At 49.2% G+C, this 21,151-nt stretch overlaps 1 protein-coding gene across 1 annotated transcript in view; it reads right to left on the bottom strand.

Moving 5' to 3' along the window:
- LOC121057441 (collagen alpha-1(XXVII) chain-like) overlaps nt 1-21,151 on the bottom strand; it is a 154,265-nt gene that overhangs the window by 116,015 nt on the left and 17,099 nt on the right. Inside the window, 3 exon segments of the mRNA XM_040531641.1 lie at nt 1,512-1,565; nt 9,461-9,514; nt 18,423-19,858. Of these exon segments, the coding sequence (XP_040387575.1) occupies nt 1,512-1,565; nt 9,461-9,514; nt 18,423-19,858 (1,544 nt within the window).

The following is a 21,151-nucleotide window of genomic DNA, read 5'->3' as shown; positions in this document are numbered from 1 at the left end:
ACAGCCATCCCCCAACTGAGGGCTTTCTGCTGCCAGACAGACTGTTCAGCAGGACGGGGGGAAATACCTATAGGAAGTTTTAATTTCTAATAGGAGGCCAGCTGAATACAGCTTTATTACAGCCAAATGATGATTTCTGACTAGGTATTGGACTAAAGTTCAAAAAAAAATCCTATAGCATAGAAAAAATGTTTGATTGCACAGATTGGATGAGGCTGAATTTGCAGGACTGAAAGTTAGGTAAAAAGGACTTCGATTTGACTTGTAAAACTCAGCAAGTGTGATCTGGAAATCACTGATGGAGAATAAATGCAGAACACTGAGGTATAGAACTTTTACAGCCTCACTTTGCAGGCCATATAGCCATACTTCAGAATTTAAAACAGCTGCTGTTCACCACCACGTCTCCAGTGCCTAATTTTCAATCGCATAATGGCAGCACGCCAAGTTTCCAGAATCTTTTTCCCAGAGCATCAGTACTGCTTCTAACGGCTCTGCCTAATGATGAGATCATAAAAAGAAAGGAATCTTGCTTGCACCTTTCTCTGTGTTTGGCTGAAACATCCTACGGCTTCCTTGTTAGTGAAAACCTCTACGAAGCTCTGCCCTTCAAAACTCAACGACCGTTTGGCCCCAGAAAGACATTACATGACATAAATCTATTCCCGTGTAACCGATGACACCAAAACAATGCAAACAAATTTCCCAAGAACTTCACAGACTTTAGGCAGCAAAAAGCCTCACACGCAGGAACAAGCTGGGAATTCAAACACCTTTCTGGAGGATTTTGGAGCACACTGAATTAGCTCCCCTTTGGAGCTGAATGTGTGTAAACGTCCCCAGACAAGGGCAGGGGCCTGGCAGTGGGGATGTCCCCAGCACCATGGGGGGACACGTGCACAGGATAAAAAGGGCAAAACATGGGGTTCTGGCACTGACACCTCACAGGTGACTCACAGATGAGGACATCTAGGAGCAAGCACTTTGGAAAGAGTGCTGGCTGCCCAGGAACTGTGCAGATGGAAGGAGAGGTGAGGAAGCTTCAGGAGGAGGAAGGCAGAGGAGAAGTGGCTGCTGCCGGCCCCCCCACTGCTGTGTGGATGCGAAGGCAGATGAATAGGCTGCAAAATCCACGAGAAATAAAGTGACCAAATCAGGACGTGGTGGGACTTTGTGAGTGGGAGGCTTCCGCTGCCCTCATCTCAGCAAAGCAGTGTGCTCCCTGGCACAGACCGAGCTTCAGCGGGATCCTAATTAGGCAGTGTTTGAAATTAGGGAGAACCGGGAACGAAGGCACACAGCGGGGTCTCTTGCAGGCACAGGAAAAGGCTTGTGCTGTGCTGCTGGAGGGCCTGTGCTGAGCAGAGGGGAGGGGATAAATGGCTTCAGCTTCTCCTTGTTTTGTGTGGAGCAGGACAAAAAAAGGCTGAACTTCCCCTTCTGGTACGTCTCCGAAACGAGAAGGCAAAAGCTCTGAGAAGGCAAAACTCCTCGTGCCAACGAATACTTACTTTCAGGCCTGGGGGGCCAGGTAAGCCAGGGTTTCCGTGGGGACCCGGAGGACCCTAAAAAACACAACAAACACAAAACATTATTCAAGAGGCAGATGTCTGCGGCAGTCTCAAGAGCTGCAGGGAGGCCAGACCTGCCAGCGCCTGAACGCAGCGTTAGTGGGACCCTCCTCGGGCAGCCCGCGGGCAGTAACAGCAGCCACCGGTTCCTCCCCACCTTTGCAGAAGGTGACACTTACTTGTCCCCACAAGATAACGTGACAACGAGGCGATTAGGTGACACCAAACAACCCACGGCCAGGAACAGGAGTTACCTGGGGTCAGGGGAGGGAAAGCTGCACAAGGAGTCCCAGCAAAAAGGGGTGGAGGTAGGCAGAGGGCAGAGGAAGGGCGTGGGGGTGGTAACAAGTTTTTTGGTGAAAATGGAAGAGAACAGAAGTAGTTACTAAAAGGAAAATTTTAATTGCTCAGCTATTTATTTAAGATGAGCTCTTTTCCCCTACAAGGCAAACAGATTTTTGTCTTTAGAGACTTGAAAGAGAATGGATGGCAGGACAGTAAAATGGGGGCAGAGGAGGCAGGACCCTGTTTAAACCATTTAACTTGGCATTCTTGCATAGGTCTCACAAGCCAATGACACTGCCAGGGTATCCACCTTAGGTCACATACACCGGTATCTCCTTTTACATCATGTTTTAAAAGCACTCTGCATGTTTTCCGAAGCCTATTTAGGGAATTATCTGGAATAAGCAGCTAAGAATAGTTTATCCTGGGATTGTATATAGCACAAAAGATCTGTTAACCTTTCAGGCAGAAGTAATAATAATTCTAAGTCCTCTTGAACGCGTTCCTGGGAGATGAAACAACCTGAAGAGTCAATTCCAAGGGCTCCTGTTCTGCCAGCACTGTGTGAGCTTTACACCACTGTCAGGAGCACTTTAATGTACCCTCTAGTTAGAAGGAATACAGGCTGGGGGATAAAAAGCCGGTCAAGCGCTTTCTCAGTAAGCTGTAGCATTTCCAATAAGCACTTTAGCATATGTAGGGCCAAAATCTTCAGGATCTGATTTCCAAGGAAGATCGTTGCAATTAAACATGCGACTGCCAGCCAAGTTCAGTGCCCTTGCCCTCTTTTGAAAGAGTATCAGTGGGCTAATGTTTATTCAGTTTTATTTTTACTACACTGTAATAGAAAATAAAGGCTTTTTTGTCCAGCTATTGTATCTTGTGGTATAGACAGTTGATGAGTGCTCAGCACTATTTCACAACCCATGCTGCTCTGCTGTAACAAGCTGTTCAATTAAAAGGCTGAGACTGAACTTTTCACAGGACATTTTTTACTCAAATACTTTTATTGTCCCATTCTTAATTTCCTCCCAAATTTTCAGCCTGAAATTCTCTGATAGTTTAGCCTGGCTGTGAATTTTCAATGAAACCGAAAGAACTTTCATTAAAATTAAAGACTTGGAGTGACAAATTATCATCTGAAAACCCATATAGCTGCTGCAACCACAGCACATGGGCACCCAGTGGTCTGGAATAACTTCATCTCCCCAGTAAAACGTGGCATCATCTGTTCACTTGACTGGGTGGGATGCAGAGACTTCATGTGCTGCCTAAGGTAGTTCAGCAAGCCTGTAGTAGCAAAAGCACCTGAACCCAAGTCTTCCAGGACCCAAATATGGATGAAAATCAATACAAGTGGCAGAAACCAGAACAAGAAAGCCTTTATAAAAGACGAGTTCCTAAAAAGCACTTATACATAAGCAATAATCTAGGTAGCACTGAACAGGGTTCATAAATTTAGGCTACTGCTAGATTTGAGGAGGGAATTCAGCTGTTATTCAACTTCGGAGTCGGCAGCTTGGCTCTAAGCCCACGTCAGTGCAGTTAGCTGAAATCTGTGCTCCACCATAGCCTGGGGCAGGCTTAAAACAGCGTCAGACTGGAGGGAACAGCTTGGTGTAACTCCTAGCTGACAGGGATAGTTTCCAGGAGGAAACCTGGAACACGGGAAGCTCGGCCGCCCACCCAGAGATCCTGGATAGGAGATGAATCATTCCTCCAGCCAAATTTGGTGCAGTCTCTTCCAGAGCTAAACCAAAGCACAGCGACATAATCATAAAAAAGTCTTAACCAGAAGTGGAACTGTAAAGGAGGAAAGACTGGAGAAAGCATCTGGTCCCAGTATCCAGGGATAAAATGTGTGATTATGAAAAAAACAGGCTCTTGACATACAAGATGGAGGCTTCACCACTGAATTCAATGAGACTTGTAGCATGTAATCCGAGCAAAGGATGATCAGAACTCCATCCTGTTCCCAAATACCAACGTGGTCTCATCCTAGTGAGAAGCAGCCACATCCTGCTGACAGGGTGACGGTGGGAAGTCCAGCCTGGCACACCAGTGACTGCCGTAACCAAATCTGGGGGCTGTGCTAGACATTTTAAACTGCTCTCGTAACTGCGGAGAGAAAGGGCGTAGTCTGGCAGTAGTCCTAAAAATGGTAAAAATAACTGATCTTGATGTGTTCCAACATGGTTAGTCCTGAATCTACGCTTACACCCACATTCTTGGCAGAGGAGGAAGAGGCAGTGTGGTACAGTTAGCTGGGCTGAGTAACAAAAGGTACGGGACAGCATCCGCCTCGGGAGCTGTTAGCAGTACGAAATCTGAACAGGCAGGCCTTACAAATTAATCCACGCACTGATCTGCAAACCCCAGTAAGAGTCATCATGCCCCTGAGCTCCCCACCCTCGCTCTATTAAACCAGGTCCAATGTTGATTCCTCTCCTCCTGCTGTGCCCAGCACAACTGCCCGCCTGCAGTCAGTGCTCCCCGAAATAGCCCCTGTTCCATGGAGAAGCCATTCAAGAGTTAATTGTTTTGTAGGTCTACAGCTAATTGCTATATTCTACTCAGGATGTCCTGGATTTAATTCAATTTCCCACTCATATCTAGAAATGAGGATCCTCCTAAATATATTTATCATCATTATACTAGTTTTGCTTCTCTTTTCTACACACAGGATAGGACAACGCTGAGACCACTGGGTCAAAAAATCCCATAGCACATGCTACTATTTGCAAATGTTTGCCTCTACCCACCTGCTTTGACTCCCTTACAACTGCTGAAACAATCCAGCCTAGTGACAAGCTGACTTGCATCTGAAATCGCCCAAATGTTGCACCAGAAATTCCATGGAACATTTTATCACAGGGCAGCAGCAGCCCAAGGCTCCGCAGCAGCGAGGACAGAACAATCCCCGAATGTGTTCTCCAAGCAAGGAGGGTTTCCCAAAGGTGACGTGTTTGTAATCTCCCTGGAATGTCTTTGCCGTGAACGAGAGCCACTTGAGAACTGCGCTGCACCATTCAGCTCCTCCGGGTGACGTGCCTGGAGATGAGACCCTGCTCACAGGAGTGCTCTTATGTGTACTGCTTCACAGCCCACAAAAATTAACAAAAGTGGGACTGTGCACAGCTGCCCCCATCCCTTCAGCATTCACGAGGGGGGGGGAGGGAAATACCCTCCAAACTCCTGCTAAATGCTGGAAGGCTTCAGTCAGAGGAATGACCACTCATTCAAAACCCATTATGTCTTGAGGTTTCACTGTGTAAAGCAACTTCTTTGCTCCTGACCTACAGATCCCACTCTGACCTTTGGTTCGCTGAAAAACGAGCTAAATATTTATAGTGAAGCCAAACAAACACTTCTTTTCAGAAACTGGAAAATCTTCCTCATGGAATGAGCATACCGGGGAGACTGAAGAGCTGACTAAGTTCTTGCTTGTTTTAGGGGGGAAGCCCTGCATTTTGAAGGAAAGGGAGACTTTCTGCAACCACAGGCCAAATGTAACAGGGACGTGTTACACCGGGACCCTGCAATCTCTCAAGCTGCTACGGTTCACAGCAGGATGGTAAGAGCATCCCAGAGCATCAATGAGTGCTGGTGTGCTTCTTTCACCCATCCTTCTGGATTTGTGCTGCTGTGGTCTGAGGGGCTGGAACAATTGCAGCATGCCAGGCTTTACGGCCTTATTCCAAATTGTGCCTCTGGCCTGCTGCGTGGCCGTGGGTGAAACACCTTCCTTGGGTAACACGCTGCCCCGGTACCTGACTGTGCTCACCTGTCCGATGGGGAGGCTGACTTCCAGCAGGACCTGGCTCCCTACGTTATTTAGGGCAGTTTGCTGGTCTAGTTACGTCAGTGAGGACTGCAACGAGTCGCGGTTTGTGCCCAACACAGACGTGCTGGCAGCCCCGGAGCGAAGCTGCTCGAGGCCGGGGTGAGGCGGAGAAGCTCCAGCAGCGCAGCAGCCACAGCTCCAACAGGAGCCCCTTGTTGGCAGCTGCTTGCAGAGCTTGTTAGCACAGCTCCGCCAGCAGAACCCAGCCCGGCCGCCACCTCCCCGCTAAACCTCGGTGTCTGAAGAAGTGTAAAGGTCACCAAAAAAATCTGCTCTGGGCTGGAGTGCGATGCACGACCTGCACTGGGCTGCTCTGCTCGGGGGGCTGTGTGCGTGCCTGAGTGATGCTGCTCGGAAAATGCATCCCACCTTGTGCCTGGCAAAGTGCTTCCACACCACAGGAATCTGGGGAAAGCCTTCCCTGCTAAAACTGCCATCCCTCAGACAGGCACCTCGGATCTTACACAGTTCCCAACACATGAGGCACGACCCTGGGAGAAGTGGTGTGGGCAGAGCTCATTTGTGCCTTAAATTCTCATACAGGCAATCGCTGAAAACAATCCAAGCTGGATACAGCTGGGTAGAAAACCTTCCGGTGAAGCACGCAAGACCAATGCAGCACATCTACAAAGGTCTGCAGGGTGCTGGAGAAAGTGTTATCAGCCATAACTTCCAGTCATTGGAGTTAACAGCATTTTAACTCCTTTCCCTTGGAGTCCCTTTTGCAACAGGGTGGAAGAGAAATACCCGGCTTGTATTTACTAAATCTCTCTGCCTTCGTGGTTGCAGAGGAGGGTATGCATACGTCCTGAATCTCTCTCAACAGATCTCTGATTCTGAGTGATGGGGTGTGCAATTAATTTCATTCTCCTAAAATAGGGGGGGTCAACATTTAAAAATCAAGGAAATGGCATTTTCAAGAAGACTGCTGCTCCCCACTTGGCTTCTAAGCCATGTTGCACTTGAGCGCTGAGATTTGTCCCAAACGCAGCCTCTTTCATGCTCTTACAGACTGGCATTTGTTACTGTAAACCAGGGCATTTGCTTACATGGAGAGCAACGTTCTGACTCTGCATGCGAGTCGAGAGAGATTTATCTGCTGGAAACCAGGAGGCAGAGTCATGGCTTCAGCCAGCTTTTCTTACAAGCTGTCGCTGACCACAGTCTCACCCTCAAAGCAAAGGCTAAGCTGAGCTTTCATTTTACTCCGACCAATATGAGGTGAGGAAGGGAAATAAAACAGAGGCAATACAGAATTCAAAGGAGTAGAAATACTGCACTACATCAGCAAGACAGACACTTTATGGACTTCACAGCTACAGAAGGTCATGAGTCAAACGCTGCAGCTAGATTTTCAAATAAGCCAAGTTACTGTACTGGCATTAATAATGTAGAAATTATGCAAGCTACAACAAGGGCAATTATGTCTCATGCTCTAGGCCATAGACTGCATTGGTGACAAGAAGAAATCCATCCTTTCGCCTGGCACCCAGCGCTGCAAGTTGCATACAGTACTCACCCCCCCTCGGGAGGTCCAAGCTTGGGCTGGAGCCTCACGGGACACCTCATGGGCTGCCCTTGGGCTGGGCTGGTGCAAAAACTGTGTGGCTGCTTCGTTTGAGGAGCAAGTTAAGCAGAGGTAGAACATCCCCCTGGCCGTGTTGCACGTTTAAGTGACTCATGCACAACAAAAGCAAAAGATGCAAGAATTCCCCTAAGCATGTCTTAGTTTCTGGCAGTTCCTCTTCCTTGCAGTTAAATCCTTAAACCCTGAAGAGCCACAAGAAGAAAAAATACTAGAAACATGTTGCAAAGTCAAAATAACTTACGCACAGAGCAGTTCTGTCTCCAGTGCTCCAGGCCAGACATTTACAGAGTGACCCTTCTGCCCCCTCCCAAAATTAGCACAGCCTCTTTGCAGCAGCCTGAGCCAAGCCAGGCTCAGCTGTGCTGAGCACTTCCTAACTGGGAACTCTTTTCTGGGCTGATTCTCAGCACCTCTGGCAGGGACTGAGCTCAGAAATCCTTTGTTGCTTATTGTCTGTCAGGGGATTGTCTTAAGTATAGGACGGAGCATGCCACGGCTGGGGAGTAACACCAAGTTGTGACATGGTTTCCACGATGTTTTTTTTTTCTTCTAGAAAAACTCGAGTTTTGGTAGGTAGAGGAATTCAGAGCTAGAGGTGAAAGCTGGTCATTCACACAGCAGGCAGGGGGTGCAGCTGGGGCTCCAGACACGGAATTTGTTTGCACACCACAGGATTGCAAAACACCAAACGCCCCCTGTGAGCAGTGAGTTGGGGTAAGACCAAACTCTTGGCCTTAATGGGGACTTGCTAATAATGGCAAACTCCAGGTGATTTGCTGATGTGGTTGCCGTTCAGACATTTGTAAGCAGAAGACATTGGAGCTGCATAACCAGTCGTGCTGATATTTCACCAAAGAACACAATCATAGAATCGTTTAGGTTAGAAAAGACCTCTAAGGTCATCTAGTCCAGCCTTTAACCTAGCACTGGAATGCACATATCTGATGTGGAACATTTTGTCTTGTCCATAAAGCACTCAAGCCTGATGCTATCTAATGCCCTACACTTACGGCCTCAATCAGCGTTCAGGTCTGTTGATATCCATGTCCGTGCTGCAGTTGGTCCTGCAGACCTTTGGGTTTTCTTTACTGTTATAGAACGGAGGTGCATTTTTCTTTACCATTTGCTGCAAGATCTCGCAGGACTGTAACAAGCGTCCTCGGGGAACACACAACCCTCTAGCTCTTAGCCTCTTGGTTGTTCTTTAAAGACATTACATAGGGCTGAGTTTTAGCCAAGTATGTGTGAGCAAATCTCCCTCTGCTGCCAGGCCAGGATGCTGCCTGGATCACAAATCCAAATATTCCCTTATTTCAGCCTCAGACACTTACATCTTTTGGATTCCCAACCCACATCAGTGCAGCGCTCAGGAAATGTGCTCCACGACCGTACCTTGCAGGACAGCACACTGCTGCCACGAAAACGTGCCAACAGTTAACTGTATCAAGGTAGGGCACGCTGCCCAGCTTTGAGAGACTATTTCTGCAGCTAGGCCAATGCAGAAAGCTTTTCTCACATAGCACAGCTAGCTGCAGCGCTCAGCTCCAGGCGTTTCCTCAGCATGGCATCCACTGCTCAAAGATCTGCACCAGACTTAAGCGTGGGGAGGAAAAAAAAATCAGGAATTTGCAACAAATCTTGTAGGACAGCTCAGGCATTTTGTTCTAGATCTTGAAAATGAATCAGAGAGCAGCTCTCTGGTTTGGGAAACACAGAAGTTTGTCCTTGCTGTTGAGTCCTTGATCCTAGACCATGGTCCTACTACTGAAGGCACAGTGACAGTGAAGGACTGCAAAGGAAGCAGTCTGGGAAGAGTGAAGAACAGGGCAAAAAGCAGCCAAAGCCAGTACCAGCACTGGGTTTGCAAGAAAGAATGGATCCTGGAGACCAAATGAGAGACAGAGCTCCTTATCCTTCTGACAGCCATTTGGAAACATTCACCCCCAGCCTTTGCTGAGGTCAAACCTTAGCTCAGGGAGGCCGCAGATCACCAAGCTGTGGCATCCTGAAAGCCTTTAGCAGGGAAGGAGAGAAAGGAGGAAGGCCAAACCTCAACAGTGGGGTTTGAAGCAATCACTGTTCAGCCAGAGGACCATACACCGGCCCTTGGAGCAGTAGGACATGTGGATACAAGTACAGATGGAAAGAAACAGAGGTTTTTAAACCACTCACCCGGGAACCTCTCTTGCCAGGTGGTCCTGGTAAGCCCGGCAGACCTGGGGGACCCTAGAAAAATAAAAATAAGCATTACTGACAGCTCTACATCGGGATAGTGCTCCTGACTGTTTCAGAGATACCCATAACACAACCATTTGGAGAAGACCTGGTGACATGGGCCATACAACAACAAGGCCAGAATCCCCCTTCAACTTACACTATTGCTATAAAGGGACAAAAGCCATGCCCAATAACATCTGCAGAAGCACGTATTTCCACAGAGCGGAGACAGAGCGTTCACATCTCCCTGCTGAGGACCGCATTCCCCTGAGCACAGCTGTGTTTCACACTTCCAGCTTCCTGGACCCGTGCTGGAAAGGCAGGGGTAACACAACTGCCTCCCAGCTCCAGTTTCCTGCTACGTGCTGGCACACAGCAGCAGTGACGTGTTAGCACCTTGGCGAGGGTGGGCTGGAATAAACCATGGGTTGAAACATACCGCCTGAGGGTGTAGTGGTATTGTAGGCTCCGGCACGAGTTGCCACCTAATAGCACCCAAGCACTTCATATTTTAAAGCAGCGTGTTATAAAATGTAATAAAACTGGTGCCGGTGTTGGGAATTCCGAAGTACAGCTCTGTAATACAGGAGAGGTCGAGGCAGACAGGTCAGAGAAGCGGGGGCTCTTGTAAGGGGGTGAGAACAAGCTGGAGATATCAGCCGCCCAGCTGTGCGCTGATCTGAAACGGGTTAGGAAAAAATACTTAACCAACGAGGTCTGAACTTCTTAGAATTTATTCATTTATGTATTTATTTATTTTTTTCAATGGACTGGAGAATTCAGATTTCTGGAGAGCCGCTTGCAACTGCTAATAGCTCCGCAAAACGCCTTTCCCCCCAAGCCAAACATGGCTAACAACAATAGCTGTTAATTAAAGCGTCTCCCAGAGGATTTATATTCTGGTAGCTGGTTACAAAAGCTGGGCTTTCAGTGCATTCAGGGAGGACAGAGGTCCAGAGCAGGCGGCTGAAGGATCTTTGGAAGGCGGCCTGAGCTCTCCAAGGCGCAGCAGTAGGGGAGCAGCGTGCTGCAGGGAATTTGGGTGCAGTGCATGGAGCAGGTGCTGCTCATGCCCTGAGGCCACACGGTGCCGACATGGCCTCGCTCCCTTCCCAGCAGCTTTTCCCTGCAGAAACGCAATGCCTGACGGCAGGGCCTGCTGCAGGGCTGACCCCGTCGCTGCTGATGGGCTGCCAGGCAGAACTGCTCAGGCTCTGCTGCGCGTTGCTGGCCCTGAGGAGCGGAAAGTTCACGATCTCCAGTCATCGAGTGCGGGATTTAGCAACAAAAACAAACCCTGGAGATCCCTACCCGAAGGCTCATGCCCAGCCTAAGACTGCAAACAGAGAAAACCTGCCTGAAGCATACAGGTAACTGATAAAGGAACACTCCCCTGATGTTACCAGCCTCCTGTACAGCAGGTAAGCAATAAACTGATCGGTGTAAGAGAGAGATTTTAAAAGACATCCAACCAAACCTCGGGACAGTAGGGAAAAGCCAGGGGGAAGAGTAAACAAAGCCCAGGGCAAGTCTCTCTCTGTGCTACTAATTTGACAGGACATCAAATGAACCAGAATGTTTCTTTCTGTAGTTATTTCTATCTGCTGTAAAAACATCAAGAAAATGACTGATTTAAAGGTGTAAAAGCCTACACAGCATAGAACAGCTAATCCCCTGCTCTGAGACACATGGGGATGCACTTGTACTGCTATTGCTCACTGCTGCTACCCAATGCTGCTCCCCGTCCTGGAGATTTCCAGCCTCTATGGCCTGGGACACTTTACCTGACCCCTCTGCGAGTTGCTTGCTGCTGGCCGACACAGTATTACTGCTCCTTGTATTAACAACCCTCACTGATACAGCTGACCCTCATTTTAGCAATACACACAACATTTTAATTTGCCATTGTGCCAGCTCAGGGCTCCGCACATAACACAATTATACAGCTGTGCAAATAGACACAATTGTACTATTTTTTTAAGCCCCGTACATAATTGTGCTCCAGAATCCAGGCTTTTATTAAAAAAATCCCCTTGCCCTTTTAGTTGGGAAGATAACTATCAGAAGATGAATGCAATGCAACTGATGTAGTGACAGTTAATGGAGTTTACCAAAGATTAATTCAAGTCCTTAACCTCTTCTCCATCAAAAATCTTCACCCCTAAAGGGATATGTAAAAGAGAAGATGCAACTGCCTGAGAAATGTGTTCCTGCATACCAGACTTGAGGTGACCTCTTCTACCTTCCTGCTAACAACAGCTGCAATTGCACTTGGCCACTTGAGTTAAAATGTTCTCCAAAAACGTGCGCTGTTCAGAACACACTGAAGCTAACATGAAAATACAGAGAGTTAACACCTGCACTGGAACAGGGATGCGGAGTTAGCATATAGCACAGTAAGAGCAGTACCCATTTCTGGAGCCCTTTCTACTTTGCTTCGGTTTAATTTGCTGCCTTTCCTTCACCCTTTTTTCCTCTCGTGAAGGGTAAGAGGAATAAGGTGATTGTGGGATGAACAGCTACAAGGTGTCAGAACTCCATGGTAAATATGCATAGGGCAAGAGTGTGACCACAGATAAATAAGCAAGGCAAGGTGGAGATGATGGGGGTAGCTGGATGAACTCGTGTAGTTGTAAAACATGACACACTGCAAGGCCACGCTCTGATTTCTCGTGTGGTTTCTTGGTAGCTGGACTGGACAGGACACGTACCGTGCCTTTCTCGTGACTCACTCTCCTCTGCCCTGTGCCCCATACATAAGGCCTCTGTGTCATCCAGCTCTGGTTTTCGAACACGAGGCCCATGTCAGACAACTGGCTTTGCCTGGGGAGAGCAGTGCTGAAACACACACGCAGAAAAATGCACATCTGTAGAGGCAGCCAGAGAAGAATAAGGCTGGATCAGAGCCCAACTACTTACACACGATGGATGCTGTCCCACTTAAAACGCAAGGCTCCGAGACACCAAGGGCGAGAGACACCCATCCACGAGCCACCACACAGCAGGAGCTGGGCTCTGCCTGCAGGTAGCGCCCAGGCAGTCCCCACACTCCATCCTCACCCCGCTGCGGGGATGCGGGGAAGCATTAAATGGACCAAACAGAGCCTGTGTGCACCTTTTCCATCGTAACTCTTGAGAGCATCCCCGGGGAAGCCCACTGCGAGCACTGTTTCCCTTGCCTGGCAGCTGGAGGAGCACACCACTCCTCCTGCCCTCCCACTGCACGGATGCTCTGCAAGACCAGCGCAGCCGACAGCCTCCCAGAATCGCAGAATCACAGCAGCAAGCTGCCGTTCCTTGCACCTTGGGTCTTGGCTCCCTGGCTTCTTGCCTGCTCCTTGCTGCAAACCGGTGGCAGGGAACACACACCAAGCTATCAAACGAAGCAAAATGGGAGATCAAGGAGAAACGTGGCAGAAGCAGATACTCTGTCTTCTCAAGCCAAGCAGCAGAGCTGTTAACCAGCCTGAACAGCTCCGTGGAGCAGCTCGTGGCAGCCACATGGAAGTTTAACCCTTCTCAGTTTCCCACGGTAGCATTAGCAACGACGCCTGATCCCACCAAATGATTATGGGATTTATTCTAAGCTGCTGCTGGGAAACTTTCTGGCTCAAAAAAGGACTTTTTTTTCTTAGCTTTTTGAGCTTCAAATTGCAAATTAAGCTAGGTTGTCTGAAAGCGAAATACATCGGGCCCTGAGGACAAGTGAAATCTCACCGTTCCCTCCTGCTGCTGAGATCAGCCCGCTCATCCCCCTGCCCTTCCCACACCACGACCCTCCTCAGGGCTCCCTCTGCAGCACCCAGCAGCCACCTCGAGGCGTCTTTGGGTCTCAAAACCTGAGCAAGGCTGAGCCTGTCTGGGGAGGGCTTCATAATCAGTACAGAATCGGTGTTGGTGGTTTGGGAAATGACTCTCCTCCTTTTGAATGATTACTGATTCGAATTGCTCAGCTAGCAAAGTATTTCTGTAATAGTTTCCCCAGGGCCAGGTACTCAGCCTGGCAGTAAATAGCTGATGACCGCCCAGGACACGATTCAGCTCACATTCCAGAGCACACTGACGGCCTGACACATCTGTAATTTTAGGGTCTTTCCACTGTACTTCTGCCTCCCATGCTCAGCACCAGTGGCTCCATTCCCCTTTATCCCAGAAATGGCTGCATTTCAGAGCTGGGCACGCTGCTGTGTGCAAACAGGAGAGAGAAGAGGCAACACTCCTCCGACTCAGATATTAACACGTGTAGTAAAGTCACCTTAAAAGCGAATTCAGAAAATGCATTGAAAGCTTCTCCCCAGGTTGGCACCCTGAGCAGTGACGTTATTTATCCCTGCAGACAGAGACCCTGCCTTTTCTTCCTGGAGGACGACGAGGCACATTTCACATGCCAGGCCACTGCCCCAAATCCACTGCTTAGCCTTGAACATCCGGAAAGCAGCAGCACAGAGGGACTGAGCAGCTGCAGGGGCAGCACTAGAATTAGAAATTCCCTGCTCAGGAGAACAGAAGAGGAGAAGAGCTCATCCCAAAAGACACACCAGCCCCTCCTCACCTCCCTGCCCTTGCCAGGCACTCCGCAGGGAAGCAGACAAGACCTGAACCAAAACCCAGCTTGAAGCACTGCCTGAAACGGATCTGGAGGCTTGGAGAAAAAAGTCCAGCACTTTGGTCATGTTCTTCTCCAAGGCAGGTTTATTATTTTATAATTTGGACACATCTGGGTTTCAACCAGGCTATAAACAAAAGCCCTCGAAATTCTGGCAGAAACCAAGACGTTGGTGGGAAGCCAGTCCTGTAATACGATTTCCGCAAGAAAGAGATGTTTATTCTGGGTCTGGGCAACACCTCTCGCAGAAAAGTCCTTGTCCACAACTGGATTCCTCATAGCATGGCAGCACAATACATAGAAAAATATTTGGGTTCCAGCTTGATGAAAGCAGCTTTTCTACAGACATTTCAGCAATAGACTTTGCATGAGAAATCCAGAGTCTCAAGCAATCCCAGACCCTGGAAAGAAGTCTGAAGGGGTGTGAAGAAATAGAGGGATCCCATTCTCTGTCACTCACTTTCTATATTTAGAGGTTTATAAAATAACTATATATATATTCATATAACACATCCCTACATCCTTTGCAGTACATCTATCTCAGTCACACTCTCAATGACTACTCTTCAAAATGAACTTTGTCTTATGCACGTAAGAGCTCTCTGATGTTTAGTCATTTGCCTACAAGATTTTTTCCCTTTGGGGATAATTCTGGTTAAATTAGCAAAAAATTATGGTCCAACTGCATAAGTGAAGCTAAAACTTTTCCCATGTATTACACAAAGCATGCAATTTCTTTTTTTTTTTTTTTTCAGAAGAAAACATGACTCATTCATTAAGAGACATTCAAACACATTGTGTGTTCCTTAATTTATCATAGACTGTCAGCCTGAGCAGCTTTTTCTGGTACAAGGAGGACTGGAAATAGGCACTTCATATTTTATCAGTGTTCCCAATCACCTCTCTCTCCCCTCCACGCTGATTGAATTGGCAAGGACTGCTGCTCTACAAAAGCAGCCGGGCTCCAAGACAAACTGCTCATGTGGAAGATGGCAGCTGGAGCAGTCTAGACTTGGGACGGGCTCAGAAACATCTGCCTGTGCAATGATGCTGCCTGCCAGCATCCCGCCACACCTGTCTGGGCTGCTGCCACCGGGGTTCGGACGTGGGGACCTGGCCGTGCAGACTGGGGCTGCCGGCGCTCCTATGTGTCTGATAAGCATGCTCGCTTGGGTATGCTACACGCAGCCCAGCTAGACCCCGGCTGCACCAGGGCAGAGGGTTGCTGCAGCTCTACAGCATGCCCGGAGCACAAGCATCCCTGCTGGTGGGCAGGGGAAGGGGCTGCAGCCCCATATGCCCCCCATCAAGCCCGCTGCTGCAATAGCCCCAGCCCCAGCCAGCCAACACCACCCCTTCCATGGCAGGACTGAAAACATATCGCAGCCTTGCCGGGGCTGGAGATGCTGCCCCTGAAACACGACTTTGTCTTTTTTTCTTTCACGGCTGTCCAAGTCATGTGCTGGGGGCACGCTGCAGGCTGCCCGCCCCATGCAGGACCCCAAGACCCGAGCGATGCCTACGGGGCTGCTGTGGGGACCACGGGGACACGCAGCAGGACGCCTGCCAGGTGCTGAGTCAGTGCTGAGCTACAGCCCTAGCGCCAGGCCTGGGGGCTCTTTGCACCATTCCTCTCCTCTCCAGAAGAGACTCAGAGCAGAGATCCCAAATGCTTGTGGTTATTAATGGTTCCCAAGCAATTTTTCTTTTTTTTTTTTTTAAAAAAAGTATTTTATCCTCCCTCCTCTGGCTACCCAGAAAACCCAACATTCCTGAAGCATTAATGCTCTGCATGTGGGACAGTGCCTCCGTTTCCTGTTGCACAGCACCGTGGTGGTCTTTTAGGCCAGATTAATCCACAGACGGTGCTGCCTTTTACTATCAGGTGAAGATATCCCCTTTAGCCCCTCGCTTGTATTCCTCTAACCACGTAGACATGTCCCTCGGCCATGGGGAAGGGGCCCCTCTGCGTGGCTGAGGTTGTACCGCAGTTATTTTGGGACCGTTCACAAACTGCACAGAGACCACAGCGCCTGAGTCATCGCTGCCTCGTCCCCATCTGTCAATCACACCCTGATTTTGGGACGATTTGGATGAAAGACGGTCCTATCTCCTCTCCTGGCAGAAAGCCGGAGAGGCAGGGGGCTGCCAGTCCGCCTCAGCATGCAGATCACAGCCAAGATGTCCCCAGCCCGTGCTGACAAGCTTTTCCTACACCCTTCTCTGCCCGCAGTGGGATAGTCTTCACAGGGTCTCGAAAATACCTCGTACCAGGCAGCACAAGCAGACAAGTGAATTAATTGCCTTGTCCTCCCACCCTTGCACCAGACTTCACGCGTCAGGTCCCAGCCCACAACCTGCCCCATCCAGGGCTGCGACATCGCCCCCAGGCCAGGAAGGGCTGCACTGACCTCACCACAAACGCCTGCCCAACAGCACGAGGACGGTGCCAGGTAATTACTCAAGCACGGAGCATTTATCACCGCTTGCTCTGAAACACGCTCGTCTGGCCATGGGAGCGCTACATTAATTTCCTCATCCCGATTCTGGTCCTTTCTCCTCTTTCCCTTCCCACGTCAGAGACGTTCAGGGAAGCGTGGTGCAGCGATGTGAGTCACAGCTGCTATCGAGCACCGCGCGGCCGCCAGCCCCAGCCGAGCTGTAACCTCTCCCTCCCTAAGTGCCGGCTCGGTTTCCAGCAGCCAGAGAGGATAAGGGCAGGCAGCGCGTCAAGATGTTCTCCTCTGCCTTGCTTCAGGACTCCAGTTGTTCCCAGAGCAGATGGAAAAAGCCTGCCATCTCTTCCCTCAGCCCGAATCACTTTCTTTGCAATGATTCACAAGCTGAGAGGGATTTTCCACTCCAGTTCAATAATTCGCTCTTTAAATTGCTGGGGGAAGTGGGGGCTTGGAGCTTGGTCAGCCTCGTAACACTTGTAGGGCAAGAAGTTTGGGATTTCAGAGCTCAGAGCAGGCCACACAGCCGTGCCTGCTACAGGTAATGGTGTTTTAGGAGCAGTTCACAACTGCTGAACTTCTGCTCTTGGAAAGATGCCTGAAATGCATCCCCATGAAACAGAGAAAACTGCCCACAGACAGAAGTGCTGAGGCTCCCTCTATGTACTCAGGGATTCAGCAAAACTCCAAGCACAATGACTACAAGGGGACGTGCCTGTGAGGTCAGGCATCCTTCCCTACAGGAGAGAGCCCAGGTGCTGCTTCGAAATGTGAAAGGTAGGAGATACAAACCTTGAGGATAAGCACTCGTCGAGGGCTTAGCAAAACACAACCTTTGCATTTTAGGTGTTACTTGCAACAACGAGCAGCTCATCTGCAGACACAAGTGCTGTTGATTGTGTTCCTTAAGCTAGTCTCAAATTTTCCATTGTAAACCCTTCTTTCACTATTTTAAGAAGTCAGCTGTAAAAATTTGCTCTAGGCTGGAACTTGGCAACCAAAGTCTGTCTGGGAGAAACTTATTATACATGTACAACCCCCTCATATACACAGTATAGCAAAAGGCTTGGGTTGGAACACCAAATCCTCCTGAATATTGGCCAGATTAAAGATCCTGTTTGCATTCTTGCATTAAAAAAAAACATGTTAGCAGATAATTAGTGTGGCCTGACTGCTTTTAGCATTACAAAACATGTGAACGCTCTTCTGATGGCCAAGACACACACCCTGAGAGTGGTTATTGAGCATGGAATGCAGTAGTTAAATTTATACAGGAAGCTCGTTGCACGTTTTAAGAAGTATATTAAAAAAATAATTTACAGCATAAGAATAGAGAAGGGTTTGTTAAAAAAAAATGCACAACAACTCCTGAAGCAACCTCTGTATTTGCTGAATAGTGCACTTTTTTGGAAATGTGAATTTCAGGAACAATACAAATTAATAACCAGGGTTAAGAGAGAGTTGATTTGTGGCCCATTTTGAGGCATCTAGTTTTTTTGGGGGGAAGTAAAGGGCACCCTGAGTAAAACCAGGGCTGTGCAGCAGAACCCCAGCCTGGCCATCAGAAATGTAATGAGCACTTTGTAGGAAGGAGGACGGGATTTCCTTTTTTGTTTTTAAACTAACATTAAGCAACAACTTCAATGACTAACTTTTAGGGGACATCTGCCTTCACGGAGCACCAATGCTTACACTGAGATACACGTTAAATCTATCATCAGAGAGAGAACAGTGCTTGGCTACTATTTTGTGTTGCCACATTCCACAAAGATTTACAGAAAGCCCTGTAGGTTATGGTGTGCCAACCAGTCAGCTGAGCTGGGACTAGGAAGAGTTATTAAGAGCTTGAACTTACCTGGGGTCCCCTCTCTCCTTTCACTCCTGGAAATCCCACTAAAAATGGAAACGGAGTGGGTCCAAGGGGGTCAAAGATTTGATAGCCATCGGTCGCAGCTGGGGTGGTGAGGTTGAAGGCCTGTGCCCGGGCTCTGGAGACGGGATGGGCAGACCCCAGGGGTGATTTGGTGTACACCAGAGGGACACTGCTGGGATCCGCCTTCCTGGTGGGGGGCGACACGTGCTTCTTTGGAAGGAGCCCGTTGCTTGGGGTCTGTGGGGTTTGCTTTAGGGTGACAAAGTGGACGCTGCTGGTTGTGTTATCGATCCTCCTCCTCGTGGGCTTTACAGTACTGGGCGCTTCCGAGGACTCGATGGTTGGTATTTGGTTGATCTTCTTTTTGGTCTCTTGCTTGGACTTCTTCCTGCTGGCCGTGGCAGGGCTCTGGCTTGCTGGTGGGGCCTTTTTGGCAGTGGGAAGGGGAGTTTTCTCCATCCGCATGCTGGGAGTGGGCCGGGACACCCTGAGGGTCGTCACTGTCCCCCGAGGCAGAGAACGAGTGAGTGGCTGCGTCTCGGTACTCGATGGGACAGGAGACGGGGCCACTGTGACCTTCGTGGCTTTGGTTGTCAGTCTTGGCAGAGGGGACGAGACCAACGCAGCGGTTGTTGCACCTGAACCCCGAGTCTTGAGGGATGCTGTGACCCTGCCGAACGCCAGCGATGGGGTGGCAGTGGTCAAGTTCTTCAGACCCTGAAGCGAGGGCTCCATATGCTGTGGGGTACTTGGGGAGGCACTGGGATCCCTTGGCAGGATGGGGATGAGGGGGGGCAGGTTCGGCCGGTAGGTATCTGCTTGCCTGCACTGTTTTTTCAGGTATTTACAGTAATGATGAGCTGCCTTGGCGGAAGGATAAATATCAAACTGGCAGATGGCTCCTTCAAACTGCACGGAGTGCTGGTTAATCTTCCCAAAGAGGAAAGACCCATGTGGATCCAATGCCTCGTCCTTTTTAAAATGCAAATCCGCATGTACTCTGTGCTTCCCACAAGAAGTAAATAAAGTGACTGTCTGGCCACGGATATCGATGGCCATATTGTGCCACTGGCCATCGTGAACATTGTAATCAAAATATACAGAGCGCTTGTGGCCTATGTATACTATGATCTTCCCAGGCACAAACTGGACCCCCAGCTGCAGTTTTTTCTTTTTGCTCTTGACAGCAAAGAGAAAAGCATTGTTGATGCGGTGGGAGCACAGGCTCAGCACTAGGAGCAAGTCAATGCTGGAGCCTGCGGGCAGGATGGTGCTGATTGGTGCTTCGACACGTGCTCGCTGAGTGAAGATGACCCCTGATTTGAAAGGAATGACCCCTTGAGGAACTGCACGTGACGAGGACCATCCACTCGACGGCCTTCTCCCTGCCAGGCCCAGCTTCTGAAGAACATCCACATCTGAAAGGGAAGCGCAAAGAACATGTCAGTTGGTGAGCAACCCAAGGGCTGGATCCATGTGAGATGTCTACGCGGGGTCAAGCCAGTCCACGCAAACGTGCAACAGGTTTCAGGAAACCCCACCCATCCTCTAACACAAATATGTTCAAGTAATCAGAATAGAGAGGGCATAGCTCTTCCTCCTGCACAGAGTGTGAAGAGCAAGTGCATGCTCAACTTGGTCATCAACAATTGCCAAAATGCATCAGCTCCATGGTGCATCTGGTGAGCTGTCCTGTCCCACCAGAGACCAGCTCCAGATGTTCTGGAGGGAGCTAACCTCACTGCGAGGAAATTTCCCACTGAGCACCAACTCCACTTCTCTGGGATTTAATTTTGAGTACTGACCACACAGCTGGAAAGGAATTTGAACAGACTGAGCTGGGATTGCAACATGTTCTATCCCCAGAAGGCAAGGAATAGAACTTTCAAAGGGAGCAAAAGCCTTGTATCTGTCTCTCCAGATTAGTAAGCAGCAGCTTTTGATCTCAGAGACTCTGGAGAGTTTAGGGAAGCAAAGGTGCCTCCCAGCATGAAAAAATTGCACCTAGATTTCACTGAACTGCTTAAGGTTCTTAACAGCAGTGCTTTTTTTCCCAGAGGATCATCTTACAACTTTAAATTATTAAAATAAGTTGGAGGAACCAAGCTTGTTTGTGGAGAGCAGAGGAACTAGCTGCCACTGAGCAGGTAGGAGTCACCTCCAGCACATCACCTTGGAGCTGGGTGCATTGTCCAAGAGAGGACAGGACACTTGCTGCCCAGAGGCACCCATCTTTGGCTGCTGATGCTGGGAGAAGCCTGCAGCAGACATACAAGCAGAGTCCTCTGGTTCCTGGCCCTGAGGTCTAACAGGAGTCACACAGCTTGGAGTCCAAAGCAGCTTTGCAGGCAACAGCAACGCAGACTGGAGCCAGCTGGCTGCAGCTTCAGCACAGCTACTTAACTGGGGAAGATGCTCAGGTCTATGCGAGAAGAGCTGCAAAGGTAAATACGCCCAGACCTGAAAAAAGGGCTCCATGTGCCCAAAATCTCGTTCTCTTATTCCAGCTCTAGCATTTAGTCTAATAAAAGACGTCAACCACATGGTGAAGACAGATGAAGGTAAAGCGATGATGATTAACGCGATGCAATCACTGTTAAAATGAGCTAGGATAGCTCAATCGCCTTCCCTCCTCCCTGCCCAAATGCAATCCCCGTTACCCGATGACCAGCTAACTCTTGCATTTAAGCGCTCTTTGGGGAAGCCAGCCT

Source organism: Cygnus olor, chromosome 19 (assembly GCF_009769625.2).
Source record: "Cygnus olor isolate bCygOlo1 chromosome 19, bCygOlo1.pri.v2, whole genome shotgun sequence".
NCBI lineage: Eukaryota > Metazoa > Chordata > Aves > Anseriformes > Anatidae > Cygnus > Cygnus olor.
This window is presented reverse-complemented; position numbering and strand designations above follow the sequence as displayed.